Source organism: Artemia franciscana, unplaced genomic scaffold (genome assembly GCF_032884065.1).
Source record: "Artemia franciscana unplaced genomic scaffold, ASM3288406v1 Scaffold_5056, whole genome shotgun sequence".
In the NCBI taxonomy this organism is placed as follows: domain Eukaryota; kingdom Metazoa; phylum Arthropoda; class Branchiopoda; order Anostraca; family Artemiidae; genus Artemia; species Artemia franciscana.
Window position 1 is genome coordinate 1 of NW_027065460.1, and position 20,125 is coordinate 20,125.

General features: G+C 32.9%; 1 protein-coding gene across 1 annotated transcript; it reads right to left on the reverse strand.

Annotated features, from left to right (window-relative positions):
* Positions 1 to 6,980: 6,980 nt before the first annotated feature.
* Positions 6,981 to 16,206, reverse strand: LOC136043367 (uncharacterized). The gene is made up of 2 exons (XM_065728288.1): positions 16,054 to 16,206; positions 6,981 to 7,391 (listed from the first exon to the last, which is right to left on the reverse strand). The coding sequence occupies exons 1-2, from the start codon at positions 16,204 to 16,206 to the stop codon at positions 6,981 to 6,983; spliced, it is 564 nt and encodes a 187-aa protein (XP_065584360.1).
* Positions 16,207 to 20,125: the final 3,919 nt, after the last annotated feature.

Consider the following 20,125-nt stretch of genomic DNA (forward strand, 5'->3'; position numbering starts at 1 on the left):
TAGTCCGTACCCGCCCCCCCCCCAACCGGAAAATCCCCTGAAAAGGACTGTACACTTCCAAATAACCATTACTGAAAGTAAACGCTGGTCAAAGTTTGTAACTTGCAGCCCCTTCCCCGGGGACTGAGGGGGAATAAGTCAGTTTTTTCACTGTTTTAAAATGTAGAGTTAAGAGAAAGAGTCAAACTTTAGCGTAAAGAGCGGGGCTTTGAGAAGGAAAAGCCCCTTTCATATACGGAATAATTTCTGTTCGTTTTAAGTTTTAATGTCGCTCCTTACTTTCATTTAAAGAACTTGTTTTTTTTTTTATTTAATCACAAAAAGGTAGTCCAACTGAGTGATGTAAGCATAAGCTCAAACGGGTATGACTCATGCATTGAATCTGGTGAATGAAATTTTCTGTACAATAGACTTTAGTGAAATGGCAGCTCTCTTAGGGATGGATTTGTTTCAATTGAAAACGTTTTTGTTCATCAAAAACTTGAAATTACCACCTATGAAACTTACCAGTAAGTTTGACCTAACACCTACCATTACCGGGTAAGTTACCCAGTGGTAACTTACCGTGTGGTAACTTATGTCTTGCACACAAGTAAGTATCCTTGAAGAAATGTTCTAACATGGAAACTTTTGGAGTCCTAAACATGGCATTATTATGATTATTCTTTTTATACAGATCTGATACCTTTTCTGGATAGGATATGGGCTGATTTTCTATTCAGTTTATTGGGACAAAATTAATTTTCACATCTTGTTTTAATCTAAATAAGGTTCTTTAGTTGAAATATGAGTAAAGAGCAGAATATTTTTTTTATGTATTCCCTTCATAACCAATTATTTTGAATTTAGCTTGTTGTTAGTCAAATTAAACAGATTGTGGCAACGAACTGTAAGTAAGAGCGACTTGGACTAATAGTGACCAAAAATCTAAAACTCGCGATTTTGATAACAATGGATAAATCAAAAGCATTGGCTTTTTATTTCAATTAAAATTGACTACCATTTTGATCTTTTAGCTAGAGTATAAATACTGTTTTAAAAAAAGGATACAACCATATCCCTTTAACCTTAATATTTAGAGTTAGCCGATTTGTAAGTTTAATATTATCCATCAAAGCTACGAACCAGTGAAAATTTGTCTGATTTTGCGAAAAAAGGGGAAATACCAACAAAAATGCAAGTGATCCTTATGGAAAACACACCGTTAGATTCAGCATATCCGAGAACCTCGCTGTAGAGGTTTCATGGTCCTACATACGCAAATTTGGAATTTTGTATTTTTCCTGGAAGAGAATTCAAGGATGCGTCGTGTTCGTTTTTTTCTTTATTTTTCCTGGTGTAATTGTATCAAACCGTCGGTTTTGAAAAATCGAGAGTGAGCTCATTCGGACGTAAATCAAAAGTTCTAATGCCTTTTTTAAGCGACCAAACGTAATCTACCACGGAAAAGTGGCGTTTTCTGCCATTTTGTGGCACCCAACCCCGACTTTTATCCCAAAGAGGGCCACGTTGATGACGAATACAAACTTGTACATAACCACTCAATTTAAAAGCATTGATATACGAATTATTGAGCTTCCCAGTTGTAGAGAAAGTAATGTTGCGACGGTGGCGTATTCGTTTCTGAAAAGTCACGGAGTCCATACAAAACAAATGGTCAATATGGAGAATTATCTTGATGCTCGATTGAGCTGAGCTGATTCTTTTGATTTCTCAAGAAATTATGTTATCAGGGAAGAAGAAAAAAGAAAGAAAAAAGGACACGTCAGTACTACCTATGAAAGAAAAAAGAAAAAAGGTTTCTATTTTTGTTCAAGATGGGAGCCTGTAGCTTTCAACAATTGAATTTTTGATAACGAAGATTCCAATTTCGATTCAATCTTCATTTCGATCCAATATCCTTTTCGAGGGTTTTCACGCTACATTTTAAAAATTCACATAAAATTGTTTCCGCGACATACTTTTACCATCAAGATTAAGCGGAATAACAGTTAACCTTTTTGAATCAGTTTAAAATGGCAATGTTATTTCATATAAGTTCTTTAAAAAAGATTTTTAGCATTAATGGTTACTATGGGCTGTGGTTCGTTCTTTATTATATTTTAGCTATTGCTGCAACCGTGATTCATTTTCCGACACAAAAAGATTTCTTTTTCAGATTTCTTGCATCATACATTAAGACTATATTCAAAATTTGCGCGTTTTTAATTTTCCATTTCTTATCAATAAAAGAATACAGACAAATAAACAAAGACATGCCAAAAAAAGATACGAGGAGAGAAATTACTACAAGACTGAAAAAAAAAACATTATAGTTAATTCTATATTCAGATGGGCGAAAAAAAAATTCTGAATAAATACCAAATTTGGATTTGAACTTATTTGTGATGCTCATGTTTTGAGACATACCCGCACTAATAGCACTCAGGAGCTTCATCATTTCTGAAATATCTTTGGAAATCTTCTCTATGGATTTCTCACTTACCTTTGCAACATCATCCCTCATTGATTTTTGACTCTTTACAGAGAACCATGCATACAAAGTAGAGCAGATTTTTTTTACGTAAAACCAATTTCGTATCCCTAAGAACTTTACTACTAAACCTTTAGGTGTAGAACCCCCTTAAAAAAGACAAAAAGTAAGCCTTTCCAACGCTCCCTTAAGTTTTCAATTTGATCACTTGAGCCGTTTCCGAGATATTGCGTGAACTCTATTTTCACAACCTGGCGAGCCATAATGTCTTCTTATTTACCTAACACTAATATTTCATTAACTTAACTGTATATAGATATTAAGTGCCATAGGGGCTTGTATTGCTGGCTGTTTAGGTAGATCTGAAACATTTATTTCTGCCCTCTCCTCTCTCCAGAAGCAAAAACTGAAGCCCCTTACAGCCCCCACAAAATAAATAATTATTTTCAGCAACACTAGCTTTCGCATCAGTAGAGCCTGATTGTCTTATCAGTTACTGGCTGATAGACACTTCATGGACACTATAGATACTACAGTACCTATAGATACTTAGATACGACATCTATATACATAAAAATAAGTTATTTGTTTGTGTGTCTGTCTGTCTGTCCGCATACGAAGTCTGAACACCTAGTTGGTGGGGGCGCTTCGCGCCCCCCAAGCCCCCCGCGCACGTAAGTCGTTACGCGCCATATTAGTTACGCGCCATTGTAGTTGTGTCCCTGTGTCCCACCTGTGAATATATATATATATATATATATATATATATATATATATATATATATATATATATATATATATATATATATATATATATATATATATATATATATATATATATATATATATATATATATATATATATATATATATATACTTGCGAATAACTTGCGAATATACAACATTCTTCGCTGTCCCATTGTCTGTGCATGTAAATAGATTGTCAGGTTTACAGACTCTTGAACATGCAACATATAATTCTCAATGGGCAAAACAATCCGTATTCAAATTTATACCTCAAGATTCTAATGATTGCCCTTGAGCTTTGTAGATGGTGATTGCTAATCGAACATTCCATGTGTCCCCGTCGTCATTTATATATCACCCTGTGCCCCCCGGCGTCCCGGGGGGCACTTTTTTGGCACCTTTTTAGTTTTTTTTTTTGGTTTTTACTTTTTTTTTAGTTTTTTTTTTCTTTTTTCTTCCCTGTGTCCCGGTCGTCATTTGTGTCCCGGTGTCCCAGTCTGTAATCTCTCTTTGAGTGTCCCAGTCGTCATTTATATTCCCTGTGTCCTGGTGTCCCGGTCTGTATATCCATTCGTTTTTGAATTGATCTTTTTTTTAGTTTTTAGTTTTTTACTTTTTTTTAGTTTTTTTAGTTATACCTCATGATTCTAATGATTGTCCTTGAGCTTTGATGGTGAGTTGATGGTGATTGCTAATCTAACATTCCCTGTGCCCCTGTCGTCATTTATATATCCCCCTGTATTCAGGGGGATGAACCTCTCATTCTTCTTTTGTATTCTTCTTTTGTATTCAGGGTTGAACCTCTCAGATCTACAACCTGAAACATAACGCTCTACCAATATTAGTTACGCGCCATTGTAGTTGTGTCCCTGTGTCTTTTAATTATTGGTTTTTACTTTTTTTTTAGCTTTTTTAGTTTTTTTCTTTTTTCTTTTTAGTTTTTTTCTTTTTCAATTTTTATTTTTTTTTAGTTTTTTTATTAGTTTTTAGTTTCTCTTTCGTTTTAGTTTTTTTTTAGTTTTCTTTAGGTTTTAGTTTTGTAGTTTTTACGTTTTTTTAGTTTTTTTCTTTTTTAGTTTTTTAGTTCTTTAACTTATTAGTTTTTTTTAGTATTCTAGCTTTTTTAGTTTTTTTTAGTTTTTTTCCTTTTTAGTTTTTTTGTAGTTTTTACCTTTTTTAGTTTTTTTCTTCTTTTGTATTCAAGGTTCGAACCTGGAATCTCTCGAACCTAGAACCTGGAACATACCGCGTTACCAACTCAGCTACATCAGCTTGTATACTTTCGTTTTTGAACTGGTATATGATGAAATAATTCAGACGTCATATGCGGACAGACAGACAGACAGACATAACCCACTTGTTTCATTTACTATTGAGCCGCGTTACCTCTAAATAAAGGATCGATATACGATACACATAATTATATCAAGAACGATCTCTAATCCATAGCAACTTCAATATTAAAATAAATGATCATTTGGACGATGATATAACACTATTATATTTGTAAGATCTCCTTTTAATGTTTCACCAGGCATATTTTAAAAAATTGGTAATTTCATAAATATTTAAATAAACATTGAAAACTAGATATTCTCCCAGGTCTATTTACAAGCTAAGAAATTTTTAGCAGAAATTACTCAGCTAAGGATCAAGCAAAGAATGTTTCACTTTAAAGACAGATGAAAAAACACAATAAAACATCCGTCGATTCAGAAAAATATTTAGATCTCTATTTAAAGAAATGGTTTGGAAAGATACAAAACTTCTTGAAGCACTTTGTGTTGATATGGAATTGGAAGTATTAGTGCGAAAATGTACAAATAGCAATGAAATGTCTGAGCTGACTCATATGTTACCAATGGAGGAAACAGCTGCAAAGACAAAATTTTCGAAGAAAAATACTGAGCTGAATAAGATAATTAAAAAAGAATATGAAATTGATATGCAGAAAATAGCGTCACAGACAAAAATTTCAAAGAAAAATGCTGAGTTGGTATTGTCTATAATTAAAAAAAGATTAAAAAGTAATAAGCTGGAAAAAATCACTAATTCTCTACATATGCTTATATATCTTATAAGAAACGGGGGTGAGATTTTTCAAGCAGCACTCTATGAAATGCTTCAAGACCTACTGGGTATTTTGAATCACCACAAAATCAAGAAGCTTCTAACAGGAAGAACCGAGACATATAAGTCAAATTTCTATCAGCTCTTGCATTGTGTGACACATGAATGTTTAAAGGCTCATCTAGATGCCAAGTAAGCTCTAGAAATCACGTACATAAACAAAATTTGTCTTGATCTACAGCCTCCCACCTTGAACAAAAATGGAATCCTTTTTTTCTTTTTTTATTTCATAGGTAGTACTGATGTGTCCTTTTTTCTTTTTTACAATAATAAAAATCGAAAACTTGAATTACGGAATTTGCAAAAGATAAAAATCAAACTTTAAGAACTACAAAGGTAAAAAGGCTCATGAGCGTTCTCTCAAAAATAGTTCACAAATTTGAAAATAATGTTTATGTCTTTATATTTTGATGTCTATGTCCGTTTCTAATTCTGTGTTTATGTCTGAGTTTATGTCTTTGTCCATGTCTATACTTATGTCTCTGTCTATAGACAAAAACATAGACATAGACATAGACATAGACAGGGACAAAGATACAATCAGACGTAGATACAAAAATAGACACTGACATGGACATAAACATAGACATAGACATTGACCTAGACATAGGCAAAGACGAAGACATAGACATAAGTATATAGACATAAACACAGACATAGATATAAACATAAACTTAGACATAGCATAGACACAGAAATTACCTTAAATTACCTTAAATCGCATTTACAGCGAGATAAGGTGGATGCGATAATACAAGACATACACATAGACATGGAAATAGACATAAACATAGACTTAGACATAGTATAGACATAAAAATATAAGTAAACTTAGCCATAGACAAAATTATGGACATAAACCGAAACTTGCACATTGACATAGACATCGACATAGACATACACATAGACACGGACATAGATATAAATATAGACATATACATAGACAAAGGCATTGTCAAAGAATAGACATAGACATATACATAGACTTAGAGATAGACAAAAGAACAGACATTGACATAGGCATAGACATAGATATAAACATAGATACAGACATAGACATAAGAACAGACTTTGTTTAGGCATAGACATAGACATGGAAATAGACATAGATAAAGAGATAGATACAGACATAGATATAGACATAGACATGGACATGGACACAGACAAAGACACAGACATAGGAATAGACATAGACAGGGACATAGAAAAAAAACAGAGGCATAGACATACACTTACACATAGACATAGACATAGCCATACTCATAGACAAAGACATAGGAATAGATGTAGATACAAAAATAGACATAGAAATTGACATAAACATAGACATTGACATTGACATGGGAAAGGGCAAAGACAAAGACATAGGCATAAATATAGACATAAATATAGACATAGACATAAACATAGACATAAGCAGAGAAATAGATTTAGACATAGTAGAGACATAAAAATAGAAGTAGACTTAGACATATACAAAATCATGGACATTGACCGAGACATAGACGTCGACATAGACATGGACATAGACATAGATATAAACATAGACATAGACTTAAACATAGTACAGACATGGAAATAGAAGTAGACATAGACAAAAACATGGACATAGACATAGAAATAGTCATAGTCATGGAATTAGAATAGACATAGACATAGACATAAAAATTAATTTATAGACGTAAGAACAGACGTAGGCATAGAAATAGACATTGACACAAATATAAAAATAAACACAGACATAGACGTAGACATGGACAAAGACATAGACACTATCATAGACATAGAAATACAAATAGACATATGCATTGATATAGATATAAACATAGACATGAATATAGACACAGACATAAACATAGACATAGATATAGACAGTGACAAAGACATAGGCATAGGCATATATATAGACATAGACAAAGTCATAGGCAAACACATAGACAAAGACATAGAAATAAATATAGACATAAACATAGACATAAACATAGACATACACAATTATATAGACATAGACATGCACATACACATAGACATAGGCATAGACCTAGAAATAGACCTATACATAGACATTAAAGATTAGTTACACCCGTAGCTGTTGGATTAGTTGTACCTGCTACTGTTGGCTTTCTTGTACCTGTATCTCTTGGTTTAGTTTTAACTGCAGCTGTTTGCTAAGTTGTACAGGTAGTTGCGGGCTTTTGTTATCTTGTTACTATAGACTGTAGGTTGCTTCTTATTTAAATCAGACCAAAATTTGTTTATGCAGGTGATTTCTCGAGGGTACTTGGCATCTAGAGCCAAATATCTGCGACGAATTTTGATGTTTCCGTTAAGTTGTTATTTATCGTATGAGCCTTTAAACATTTACATATCATTTTAAGGACACGACTAGAGAAATCTAACTTATAACTCTCTGTTTCTCCCATTTAGAAGCTTATTGAGTTTGTTGTGATTCAAATTACCCAGTAATTCTAGAAGCCTTTTATAGAGTGCTACTTGAAAAATCTCGCCCCCATTGTCTATAAGATATATAAGCATATCTAAAGATTTGGAGATTTTTCTAATCTTATTACTTTTTAATATTTTTTCAATTATCGAGAATAGCAGCTCAATATTTTTCTTTGAAATTTTGGTCTTTGAAGCTATTTCTAGCTTTTCAATCGGCTCCATCTGAGTCCAGTTAGACGTGTCACAGTTATTTGTATAGATTCGCACTAGTATTTCCAATTTCACATACTCTCTCTCAACACAAAATGATTAAAAAAGTTTTGTATCTTTGCTAACCATTTTTGTTAATAGATATGCATATATATATTTATACTAGGTGTTATGGTGGCGCTTCGCGCCACCCCAAAACCTAGTTGGTGTGGGCGCTTCGCGCCCCCAAGCCCCCTCACGCGCGTAAGTCGTTACGCGCCATTGTAGTTGTGTCCCTGTGTCCCACCTGCGAATATATATATATATATATATATATATATATATATATATATATATATAAATATATATATATATATTTATTATACTTATTGCTAAAGGGAGGGATATATTAACAGGATAAGCTTGTTTTGGTTTTACTTGGTTCTTTTACATTTGTTTTTTTTTTTTTTTCTTTCATAGGCATATATTTTGAGGGTGATACCTGACGCGGGGATGCCATGGATATTCTGTGGTAGCCACAACACTGTGCTGGGTTTTTTACTTATGTCCTGGTCGTCATTTATACTCCCTGTGTCCCGGTCGTCATTTGTGTCTCGTGAAATAATTCAGACGTCATATGCGGACAAACACGACGTCACTCGACAGACAGACAGACAGACATAACCCACAAACAACTTATTTTTATATATATTTATTCATATTTTTTTAGTTTTCTTTTTCTCTTTTATTTTTCAGTTTTTTCCTTTTTTTAGTTTTTTTCTTTTTTAGTTTTTAGTTTTTTTTTAGTTTTTTACCGTTTTTTAGTTTTTTTTTAGTTTTTTTTAGTTTTTTTAGTTTTTTAGCTTTTTTAGTTTTTGTATTAGTTTTTATTTTTTTTTAGTTTTTGCCTTTTTTTTATTTTTTTTCAGTTTTTTTTTAGTTATTAGATTTTTACCTTTTTTTAGTTTTTTTTAGTTTTTTAGCTTTTTTAGTTTTTTTTTCTTTTTAGTTTTTTTTTGTAGTTTTTACCTTTTTTAGTTTTTTTCTTCTTTTGTATTAGTGTGAAATAATTCAGACATCATATGCGGACAAACATGGGGCGCTTCGCGCCCCCCCCAAGCCCCCCCGCGCGCGTAAGTCGTTACGCGCCATAATAGTTACGCGCCATTGTAGTTGTGTCCCTATGTCCCACCTGTGAATATAGATATATATATATATATATATATATATATATATATATATATATATATATATATATATATATACTAGCTGTTGGGGTGGCGCTTCGCGCCACCCCAACACCTAGTTGGTGGGGGCGCTTCGCGCCCCCCCCCCAAGCCCCCCCGCGCGCGTAAGTCGTTACGCGCCATAATAGTTACGCGCCATTGTAGTTGTGTCCCTATGTCCCACCTGTGAATATAGATAGATATATATATATGGTTTTAACTACGTAAAACTTGCGAATATACAACATTCTTTGCTGTCCCATTGTCTTTGCATATAAATAGATTGTCAGGTTTACCGACTCTTGAACATGCAACATATAATGGTCCATGGGAAAACAATCTGTATTCAGATCTATACCTCATGATTCTAATGATTGCCCTTGAGCTTTGTTGATGGTGATTGCTAATAGTTTTTTTTTCTTTTTAGTTTTTTTGTCCCGGTCGTCATTTATATCCCCCTGTTTCCCCCGGTGTCCCCGTTGTAGTTGTGTCCCTGTGTCCCGGTCGTCATTTATATTCCCTGTGTCCCGGTCGTCATTTTAATCGAACATTCCTTTTGTCCTGGTCGCTTTCTCTTTGAGTGTCGTCATTTATTTTTTTCTTTTTTAGCTCTTTTAGTTTTTACCTTTTTTAGTTTTTTTTAGTTTTTAGTTTTTTTAGTTTTTTACCTTTTTTTAGTTTTTTTAGTTTTTTAGCTTTTTTATTTTTTTTATTAGTTTTTAGTTTTTTTTGTAGTTTTTGCCTTTTTTTTAGTTTTTTTAGTTTTTTAGCTTTTTTATTAGTTTTTAGTTTTTTTTGCCTTTTTTTAGTTTTTTTAGTTTTTTAGCTTTTTTATTTTTTTTATTAGTTTTTAGTTTTTTTTGTAGTTTTTGCCTTTTTTTAGTTTTTTCAGTTTTGACGTCACCTGATCCAGTTTTTTCAGGTGACGTCACCTGATCCACGATCCACAGATCCACAGACAACTTATTTTTATATATATAGATAGTTTTTTTTTTTTACTTATGTCCTGGTCGTCATTTATACTCCCTGTGTCCCGGTGCTTTGTTGATTGCTAATCGAACATTCCTTTTGTCCTGGTCGCTTTCTCTTTGAGTGTCGTCATTTATTAGTTTTTTCCTTTTTTTTTTTGGTTTTTTATTGGTTTTTACCTTTATTTTAGCTTATTTTTCAGTTTTTTCCTTTTTTTTAGTTTTTTTTTATTTTTTATTTTTTTTAGTTTTTTACCTTTTTTAGTTTTTTTAGTTTTTTTAGTTTTTTAGCTTTTTTACTTTTTTTATTAGTTTTTAGTTTTTTTTTGTAGTTTTTGCCTTTTTTTAGTTTTTTCAGTTTTTTTTTAGTTTTTTATTGGTTTTTACCTTTATAGTTTTTTTAGTTTTTTAGCTTTTTTATTTTTTTTATTAGTTTTTAGTTTTTTTTGTAGTTTTTGCCTTTTTTTAGTTTTTTCAGTTTTGACGTCACCTGATCCAGTTTTTTCAGGTGACGTCACCTGATCCATCCATCCATCCATCCATCCATCCATCCATCCACAGACAACTTATTTTTATATATATAGATATATATATACTAGCTGTTGGGGTGGCGCTTCGCGCCACCCCAACACCTAGTTGGTGGGGGCGCTTCGCGCCCCCCCCCCCCAAGCCCCCCCGCGCGCGTAAGTCGTTACGCGCCATAATAGTTACGCGCCATGATACGTCCCTATGTCCCATCTGTGAATATAGATATATATATATATATATATATATATATATATATATATATATATATACATATATATATATATATCTATCTATATATATAAAAATAAGTTGTCTGTCTGTCTGTGGATGTGTGGATGGATGTGTCAGGTGACGTCACCTGAAAAAACTGGATCAGGTGACGTCAAAACTGAAAAAACTAAAAAAAGGCAAAAACTACAAAAAAAACTAAAAACTAATAAAAAAAATAAAAAAGCTAAAAAACTAAAAAAACTATAAAGGTAAAAACCAATAAAAAACTAAAAAAAAAACTGAAAAAACTAAAAAAAGGCAAAAAACTACAAAAAAAAACTAAAAACTAATAAAAAAAGTAAAAAAGCTAAAAAACTAAAAAAACTAAAAAAAAACTAAAAAAAGGTAAAAAACTAAAAAAAATAAAAAATAAAAAAAAACTAAAAAAAAGGAAAAAACTGAAAAATAAGCTAAAATAAAGGTAAAAACCAATAAAAAACTAAAAAAAAAAAAAAGGAAAAAACTAATAAATGACGACACTCAAAGAGAAAGCGACCAGGACAAAAGGAATGTTCGATTAGCAATCAACAAAGCACAGGGACACAGGGAGTATAAATGACGACCAGGACATAAGTAAAAAAAAACTATCTATATATATAAAAATAAGTTGTCTGTGGATCGTGGATCAGGTGACGTCACCTGAAAAAACTGGATCAGGTGACGTCAAAACTGAAAAAAACTAAAAAAAAGGCAAAAACTACAAAAAAAACTAAAAACTAATAAAAAAAATAAAAAAGCTAAAAAACTAAAAAAACTAAAAAAAGGCAAAAACTACAAAAAAAACTAAAAACTAATAAAAAAGCTAAAAAACTAAAAAAACTAAAAAAAAGGCAAAAACTGCAAAAAAAACTAAAAACTAATAAAAAAAATAAAAAAGCTAAAAAACTAAAAAAACTAAAAAAAAGGTAAAAAACTAAAAAAACTAAAAACTAAAAACAACTAAACAAAAGGAAAAAACTGAAAAATAAGCTAAAAAAAAGGTAAAAACCAATAAAAAACTAAAAAAAAACTGAAAAAACTAAAAAAGGCAAAAACTACAAAAAAACTAAAAACTAATAAAAAAAGTAAAAAAGCTAAAAAACTAAAAAAAACTGAAAAAGCTAAAAAAACTAAAAAAAGGTAAAAAACTAAAAAAAAAAATAAAAAAAAACTAAAAAAAAGGATGTCGTCATTTATTTTTTTCTTTTTTAGTTCTTTTAGTTTTTACCTTTTTTAGTTTTTTTAGTTTTTTAGATGAAATTTTTTTTTAGTTTTTTCCTTTTTTTCTTTTTAGTTTTTTATTGGTTTTTACCTTTATGTTAGCTTATTTTTCAGTTTTTTCCTTTTTTTTTAGTTTTTTTTTATTTTTTATTTTTTTTAGTTTTTTACCTTTTTTTAGTTTTTTTAGTTTTTTTAGTTTTTTTAGTTTTTTAGCTTTTTTACTTTTTTTATTAGTTTTTAGTTTTTTTGTAGTTTTTGCCTTTTTTAGTTTTTTCAGTTTTTTTTTAGTTTTTTATTGGTTTTTACCTTTATTTTAGCTTATTTTTCAGTTTTTTCCTTTTTTTTAGTTTTTTTGCTTTTTTTTAGTTTTTTTAGTTTTTTAGCTTTTTTATTAGTTTTTAGTTTTTTTTGTAGTTTTTGCCTTTTTTTAGTTTTTTTAGGTTTTTAGCTTTTTTATTTTTTTTTATTAGTTTTTAGTTTTTTTTGTAGTTTTTGCCTTTTTTTAGTTTTTTCAGTTTTTACGTCACCTGATCCAGTTTTTTCAGGTGACGTCACCTGATCCACGATCCACAGATCCACAGACAACTTATTTTTATATATATAGATAGTTTTTTTTTTTACTTATGTCCTGGTCGTCATTTATACTCCCTGTGTCCCGGTGCTTTGTTGATTGCTAATCGAACATTCCTTTTGTCCTGGTCGCTTTCTCTTTGAGTTTCGTCATTTATTTTTTTCTTTTTAGTTCTTTTAGTTTTTACCTTTTTTAGTTTTTTTTAGTTTTTTAGATGAAAATTTTTTTTAGTTTTTTCCTTTTTTTCTTTTTAGTTTTTTATTGGTTTTTACCTTTATTTTAGCTTATTTTTCAGTTTTTTCCTTTTTTTTAGTTTTTTTTTATTTTTTATTTTTTTTAGTTTTTTACCTTTTTTTAGTTTTTTTAGTTTTTTTAGTTTTTTAGCTTTTTTACTTTTTTTATTAGTTTTTAGTTTTTTTTTGTAGTTTTTGCCTTTTTTTAGTTTTTTCAGTTTTTTTTTTAGTTTTTTATTGGTTTTTACCTTTATTTTAGCTTATTTTTCAGTTTTTTTCCTTTTTTTTAGTTTTTTTAGTTTTTAGTTTTTTTAGTTTTTTACCTTTTTTTAGTTTTTTTTAGTTTTTTTAGTTTTTTAGCTTTTTTATTTTTTTTATTAGTTTTTAGTTTTTTTTGTAGTTTTTGCCTTTTTTTAGTTTTTTTAGTTTTTTAGCTTTTTTATTAGTTTTTAGTTTTTTTTTGTAGTTTTTGCCTTTTTTTAGTTTTTTTAGTTTTTTAGCTTTTTTATTTTTTTTATTAGTTTTTAGTTTTTTTTGTAGTTTTTGCCTTTTTTAGTTTTTTCAGTTTTGACGTCACCTGATCCAGTTTTTTCAGGTGACGTCACCTGATCCATCCACAGATCCACAGACAACTTATTTTTATATATATAGATAAGTTGTATGTATTTTTGTGTTGAGGGTTTGCATTTGACGTTTAAAAAATAAAGAAAAAAAAGAAAACAAACTAAAATGTAAAAACTGGAAATTGCATAAATATTTCGAAATATTTTGACAATAGATTAAAATAATTCAAAAACCTTAAAACAGATATTTAAAATTTTGAGATTCATTATAAATTGTTGAGCTTTAGCAAGCTTGGCACGTGAAGAGGAATTTTTAGTATAGATCTTAAAATGACAGAAGAAACAGCCGAGGAAGCTGCTAAAATAGTTGATTCAAAGAGAAATTTTTGTATAAATCCTACAATGGCAGAAGAAACAGCCGAGGAATCTGCTCAAAGGGTTAATGCCAAAAGGCTTGCGGCTAAAGAACGCAAAACCGCGCAGTTAGATGAAAATCCACCTGGACAGCGAGAGTCAAAACGTATCAAAACTGAAAATGATAACGATGATGATTGGATTTGGGATTTTGACTTGGATAAGGTCATCAATGCCTACCAGATTTAAGTTAAAAAAACAAAGGTTCGGCGATATGTATTTCATAGTGACGCTGAAAAATAAACAAGAAAAAGAAAACTGAAAAAAGAAAAATGGTAAAAAACTAAAAAGAATAAACTAAAAAAACACCTAAAAGGTAAAAAAAAAGAAAAAGAAAAAACCTAAAAAGAAATAACATATAAAAAATAAAAAATAAAATACTATGAAATACATATTGATCTGATATCTGAAAATGTTTGACCAGAGTCATCGTTTTGCAATCGGACACGCACATTTGTAGTTAATTTTAATGTTTTTACGTGTGCCCATAAATTAGAATTTTTCAGGCAAGTATTCATTTCGTCTGCAGGGGTTGATCTAGGTATTATAGGTAATGTTTGCCTGAAATCTCCCACAAGCAATATTAATGTGCTGCCAAAGGGTTTCGAATTCCCTCACAAATCTTTCAAACATTGATCCAGAGCCTCGAGCGATTTTTTGTGTGACATTGTGCAATCGTCCTAAATAATAAGTTTGCATTGGTGCAATACTTTACCTATCCCACATGATTTGGAAATATTGCACGTGGGAGTTTCTGTAGAATGCAAATTCAGAGGCAATTTCAAAGCGGAATGAGCAGTTCTTCCACCAGGCAGCAACGTTGCGGCTATTCCAGATGACGTAATTGCCAACGCTATATCATTTTTTGATCGAATTGATGCCAGAATCAGTTTTATCACAAACGTTTTATCAGTACCTCCTGGGGCATCCAAAAAGAAAATTTCTCCAACGTTGTTATCGACACAATGTATTATCGTATCATAAATGTCTTTTTGTTCCGACGTTAACTTGGAAATGTTATTTTGTACATACGACAATAGATCACTCGTACTGTAACTTTGTTCACGATCCAATTCTACACATGTCGAAACAGCAGTGGTACGATTAGGTGTAGGCATTCCAAAATCCTGAAGAGGTTTATTTGCCATACATACGCACAAATCTTCTATAATAACTAAAGTGTAGTTATAAATTTCTGATGTAAGATCAAAAGTCATATCTGACGTCTCTAACCGTTTTCGATGGAGTATATCTTCAGACATTTTTGATTTTTATTTTTCCCATAACTCTGTAGGAGCTGATGGAGAGCAAGTTCTTAGTATGATGCCAAACAATGCACGAATTTGACTTGGAGTTGACGTTTCGCACGCGTCATTGATGCAGTTATCCCAGTGTTGGTCATTCTCCAATAAATTCAGAGCTTGGCAGGCACTACGGTAAGTGTCATGTATAGTACCGTTTACAGATCTCAAATATTCAAAGGACGTCGGACCGGGTACATTCACCAAAAGCAGGCGTAGAAAGAAGCATTCATGTTGATTGGGGTGAACGGTGTAGAGTCTTCCTATCGTGGTATCTTTGAAGATGGTAGGTTGGCCGTCGACTGACTTACCCTGTTTTCGACGTTCAAATACTTTATTTTTAGTATTCCACGTGTACTACGAAGGCACTTCAGTATACAGCAGTTTTTTTGCAAAATAATCATTTTTGCAGAGCGAAAAGAAAGCAGTTAACCTTGTATCCGTTGGATTCAGGGCTCTTTTTTACACGTTGGATTTCCTAAAATAAACACGTTGACCATTCTGTAAATGTACCGCTAAGTGAAAAACAACTGGACTACGTTCATCTATCGGAAATGAAAGAATTCGCCAAACAGCTTCATTACTGCTTATGTATCTTCCAGCCTGATATTGTACGATTTCGTCGATATCTTTGATTTCGGACTGCAAGCCAAAAACTGCCATGTCACTGCCTTTGTTGACGCATTTACATATGTATTTGATTGCCTTTACGGAGTTACAGTACTCAACGTTTATGTGTGCATTAAATGTTTTTGATAATAATGGGGAATATGGAACACCCCACTGGTTATCTACTTCGATGGTGGTACCGTTACACTTCTTTGTTACTGCTGTTTTACCGCCATCTTCAGTAGATCTTCTTCTATATTGTGGGTAACCATCATTGCCAGTAATTGTGTTGGATACTAAAAGTCGAGGATATTGCTTTGTGCACCTTCCTTGGGCCATGCATGGTCAGTGCACCGCAAGGTCCATGTATCATATTTTTTACAACAATATCATATAACCCCTTATCGACATTTTCATCAGGTATTTCAGCGGAAATCACATCATCAATTTCGTTAGAAGTAATTTTATTATGTAGCCAGATTAGTATATGTGCGTGTGGCAAACCGCGTTTTTGCCATTCCACTGAGTACATTCACCATCGCACTGACCCAAACACCAAGTTTTACTATGTAGTTTATCAGTGATTTCAACTTTCGCCGGAAGACACGGGCCGTAATGTCATGTCTATGAACCGCCGATTGTCCTTGAAGTTAAAGCTGCTGTATCTCGTCGCAAGATTGATTACATGTAAATGTAATAAATAAATCTGGACGACCATAGAGACGAACATACGCAATAGCATCTTGAGCATATTCATGCATATGACGGGGACTGCCAGCATATGACGGAGGTAAAATCGTTAATCTTCCAACATTTGTGGTATTACTGTCATTTAGAACTGCATCTCGCAAATGAATGTATTGCTCAGAGCGGAGCTTGGTCTGATTCAGACGGATATATAGCAAACGTTCTGATTCAATTTTTGCATACATATCAACGACATATTAGTGAAACAATTGACGGCATTTTAAAATATAATTATCTTCATCCTGCCGAATCATTAGTCTATAGGAATAATAATGCATTGCATTGCATTTCTTATTCATTTCTTTGTTAGTGGCTGGATTCATCAATTCAATATTAAAGTGATAGCCGTCGGTTCCATCCCAAAAAATGATAGGATATTGTAGGGCATCGTAGCTTCGATGAGTTTCAGCAATTCTTACCAACTGAGCGTTTCGCTTATGAAGAATAATATCTCGAGGTAAAAACTGATCATCGACCATAACGATTGCCACTTCGTCGATAGTTGGAGCATTGTATCTACGCACATGTTGGCCAGGAGGCGTTTTGTCAGCAGAAATAACAATTTTATGCGTATCAGTAGGCATCAAATCGTTGGCTGTTTTGAACAGACGTACTAAATTATTATTTTCGTGGAAAAGATGTTGCAATTGGGAAACGATTGTCCTTTCAACGTTGGGAGAAATTTCGCAACGTGCATTCAATTCAGAATTTCTATCACTGAAGAAGTACAATTGTAAAAATTTATGATTCTCGCCTGAGAATGGTGAAGGGACCCTGCTCTATGGTAAATTTGCCCTTTTACTTTGAAAGTAGGGATAAATTGATCTGGATTTTCGATTTGGGCACCAAACGACGTCATTTGGAAACATGAGTTATATTTTCTGATCTGTGATAAAAAAAAAACGCTTAGATTCTGACGTAGTTCCAGTAAGCAAAATCTTCAATAGCTCTGGTGGTGCAGCAAATATAGGAAGTTTAACTTTTCCTGAGGCGCAACACACTCCCATTGTTTCATCATTGAATTTCAAGGCCTTGCAATAGGGACAAATTTTAGACATAGTCCCGATTTGAACACATCTACTCAAGCTATAATCATCGACTGGGCTGTACCTGAATGCCAGGCGATAATGTTCAGGTTGCTCTATTGATTCCTCGGCACGCTTTCTTTTCGTACTTTCTCTATCAGCCGCAAGCCTGTTGTCTTGCTGTTTTTGTGATTCCTCGACACGCCTTCTTTTTTTACTTTATATTTTAGCAGCAAGTCTGGTTTCGCGTTGCTCTGGTAGTTCCTCGACACGCCTTCGTTGACGTAAATTACACATTCCTAATCTAGCATTATCTCTTGAAGCCGCAAGCCTGTTTTAAACGTTGCTCCTGTGATTCCTCGACACGCCTTCTTGTTTTACTTTCTCTTTCAGCAGCAAGTCTGGTTTGCGTTGCTCTGGTAGTTCCTCGACACGCCTTCGTTGACGTAAATTTCACATTCCTAATCTGGCCCTTTCTCTTTGAACCACAAGCCTGGTTTTACTTTTTGGTAACATTCTATAACATTGACAGTTAAAACAATCTTCACGCGCCATGCTTGCTAAAGCTCAACAATTTATAATAAACCTCAAAATTTTAAGTATCTTTTTTAAGGTTTTCAAATTACGTTAATCTATTGTCAAAAAATTTCGAAATATTTATGCAAAGCCAGTTTTTACATTTAAACCCTCAACACAAAAATACATACAACTTATTTATTTATATATATATATATATATATATATATATATATAGAAGATATAATCTGGCGTAACAGACATAGTGTAACAGAAATAACACACATACAACTTATTTATATATATATAGATAAGTTGTCTGTGTGTGTGTGTCGAGTGACGTCAGGTTTGTGTGTCGACTGACGTCATGTTTGTCGACTGACGTCATTATAAGGATTGAGCTGTATGCGTCATGAAGTTGTTTGTCGACTGACGTCATGTTTGTCAACTGATGAAATTACATACCGGGACACAAATGACGACCGGGACCAGGGAATATAAATGACGACCGGGAACCTCAAAGAGAAATTGCAGACTGGGACACCCGGACACAAATCACGACCGGGACACAGGGAATATAAATGATGACCGGACACAGGGACACAACTACAACGGGGACAACGTGGGCACGGGCGGGATAGATAAATGACGACCGGGACACACGGGTTGTTCGAATAGAAATTACAGACCGGGACATAAATGACGACCAGGACACAGGGAATATAAATGACGACCGGGACACTCAAAGAGAAATTACAAACTGGGACACCGGGACACAAATGACGACCGGGACACAGGGAATATAAATGACGACCGGGACACTCAAAGAGAAATTACAGACCGGGACACAAATGACGACCGAGACACCGGGACAGAGGGAATATAAATGACAACCGGGACACTCAAAGAGAGATTACAGACTGGGATACCGGGACACAAATGACGACCGGGACAAAGGGAATATAAATGACGACCAGGACAAAGGGACACAACTACAACGGGGACGCACAGGGGGATATATAAATGACGACGGGGACACAGGGAATGTATTTCATATATATTTCATAGTGACACTGAAAAATAAAGAAGAAAAAGAAAGCTGAAAAAAGAAAAAAGGTAAAAAACTAAAAAAAAAATAAAAAAACTAAAACAAAAACTGAAAAATAAAAAAAAATAAAAAAAAAACAACAGCTAAGAGCTCATATGGCACTTGTGACGAGAAGAGAAGAGCTAAGACCCATGGGATCATATGGTATGAGCTATAACAAAATTCTATGAATCAATAGATTGATTTAAAAAGGAAAATAAGAGGCTTAATACCCCGCCAAGATTTAAAATAAGAGCTCTAAGTCACGATGTCCTTCTAAATATCAAAATTCATTAAGATCCGATCACCCACTCGTAAGTTATAAATACCTAATTTTTTCTAATTTTTCCTCTCCCTTTAGCCCCCAGACAGTCGAATCTGGGAAAACGACTTTATCAAGTCAAATAGTGCAGCTCCCTGACACGCCTATCAATTTCCCTCGTTCTAGTACGTCCAGAAGCAGCCAACTCGCCAAATCATTGAACCCCTCCGCCCAACTCCCCCAAAGAGAGCGAATCCAGTACGATTCTGTGAATCACGTATCAAGGACATGTGTATATTCTATCCACCAAGCTTCATCCCGATTCCTACACTCCTAGTGTCTTTCCAAGATTTCCCCCTACAACTCCCCCCAATGTCAAACGATCTGGTCGGGATTTGAAATAAGAGCTCTGAGACATGAATTCTTTCTAAAAATCAAATTTCATTAAGATCCGATCATCTTTTTCGTAAGATAAAAATACCCCAATTTTCACGTTTTCCAAGAATTCCGGTTTCCCCCTCCAACTCCCCCAACGTCAAAGGATCTGGTCGGAATTTAAATAAGAACTTTAAAGCATAAGATCCTTCTAAATATCAAATTTCATTAAGATCTGGTCACCCT

Coding starts and splice junctions, on each gene's coding strand:
- LOC136043367 (XM_065728288.1), bottom strand. CDS start 16,206: ATGGCCCAAGGAAGGTGCACAAAGCAATATCCTCGACTTTTAGTATCC. Junction 7,392..16,053: donor GTAACGGTACCACCATCGAA/GTAGATAACCAG, acceptor GTCTATTTCTAG/GTCTATGCCTATGTCTATGT.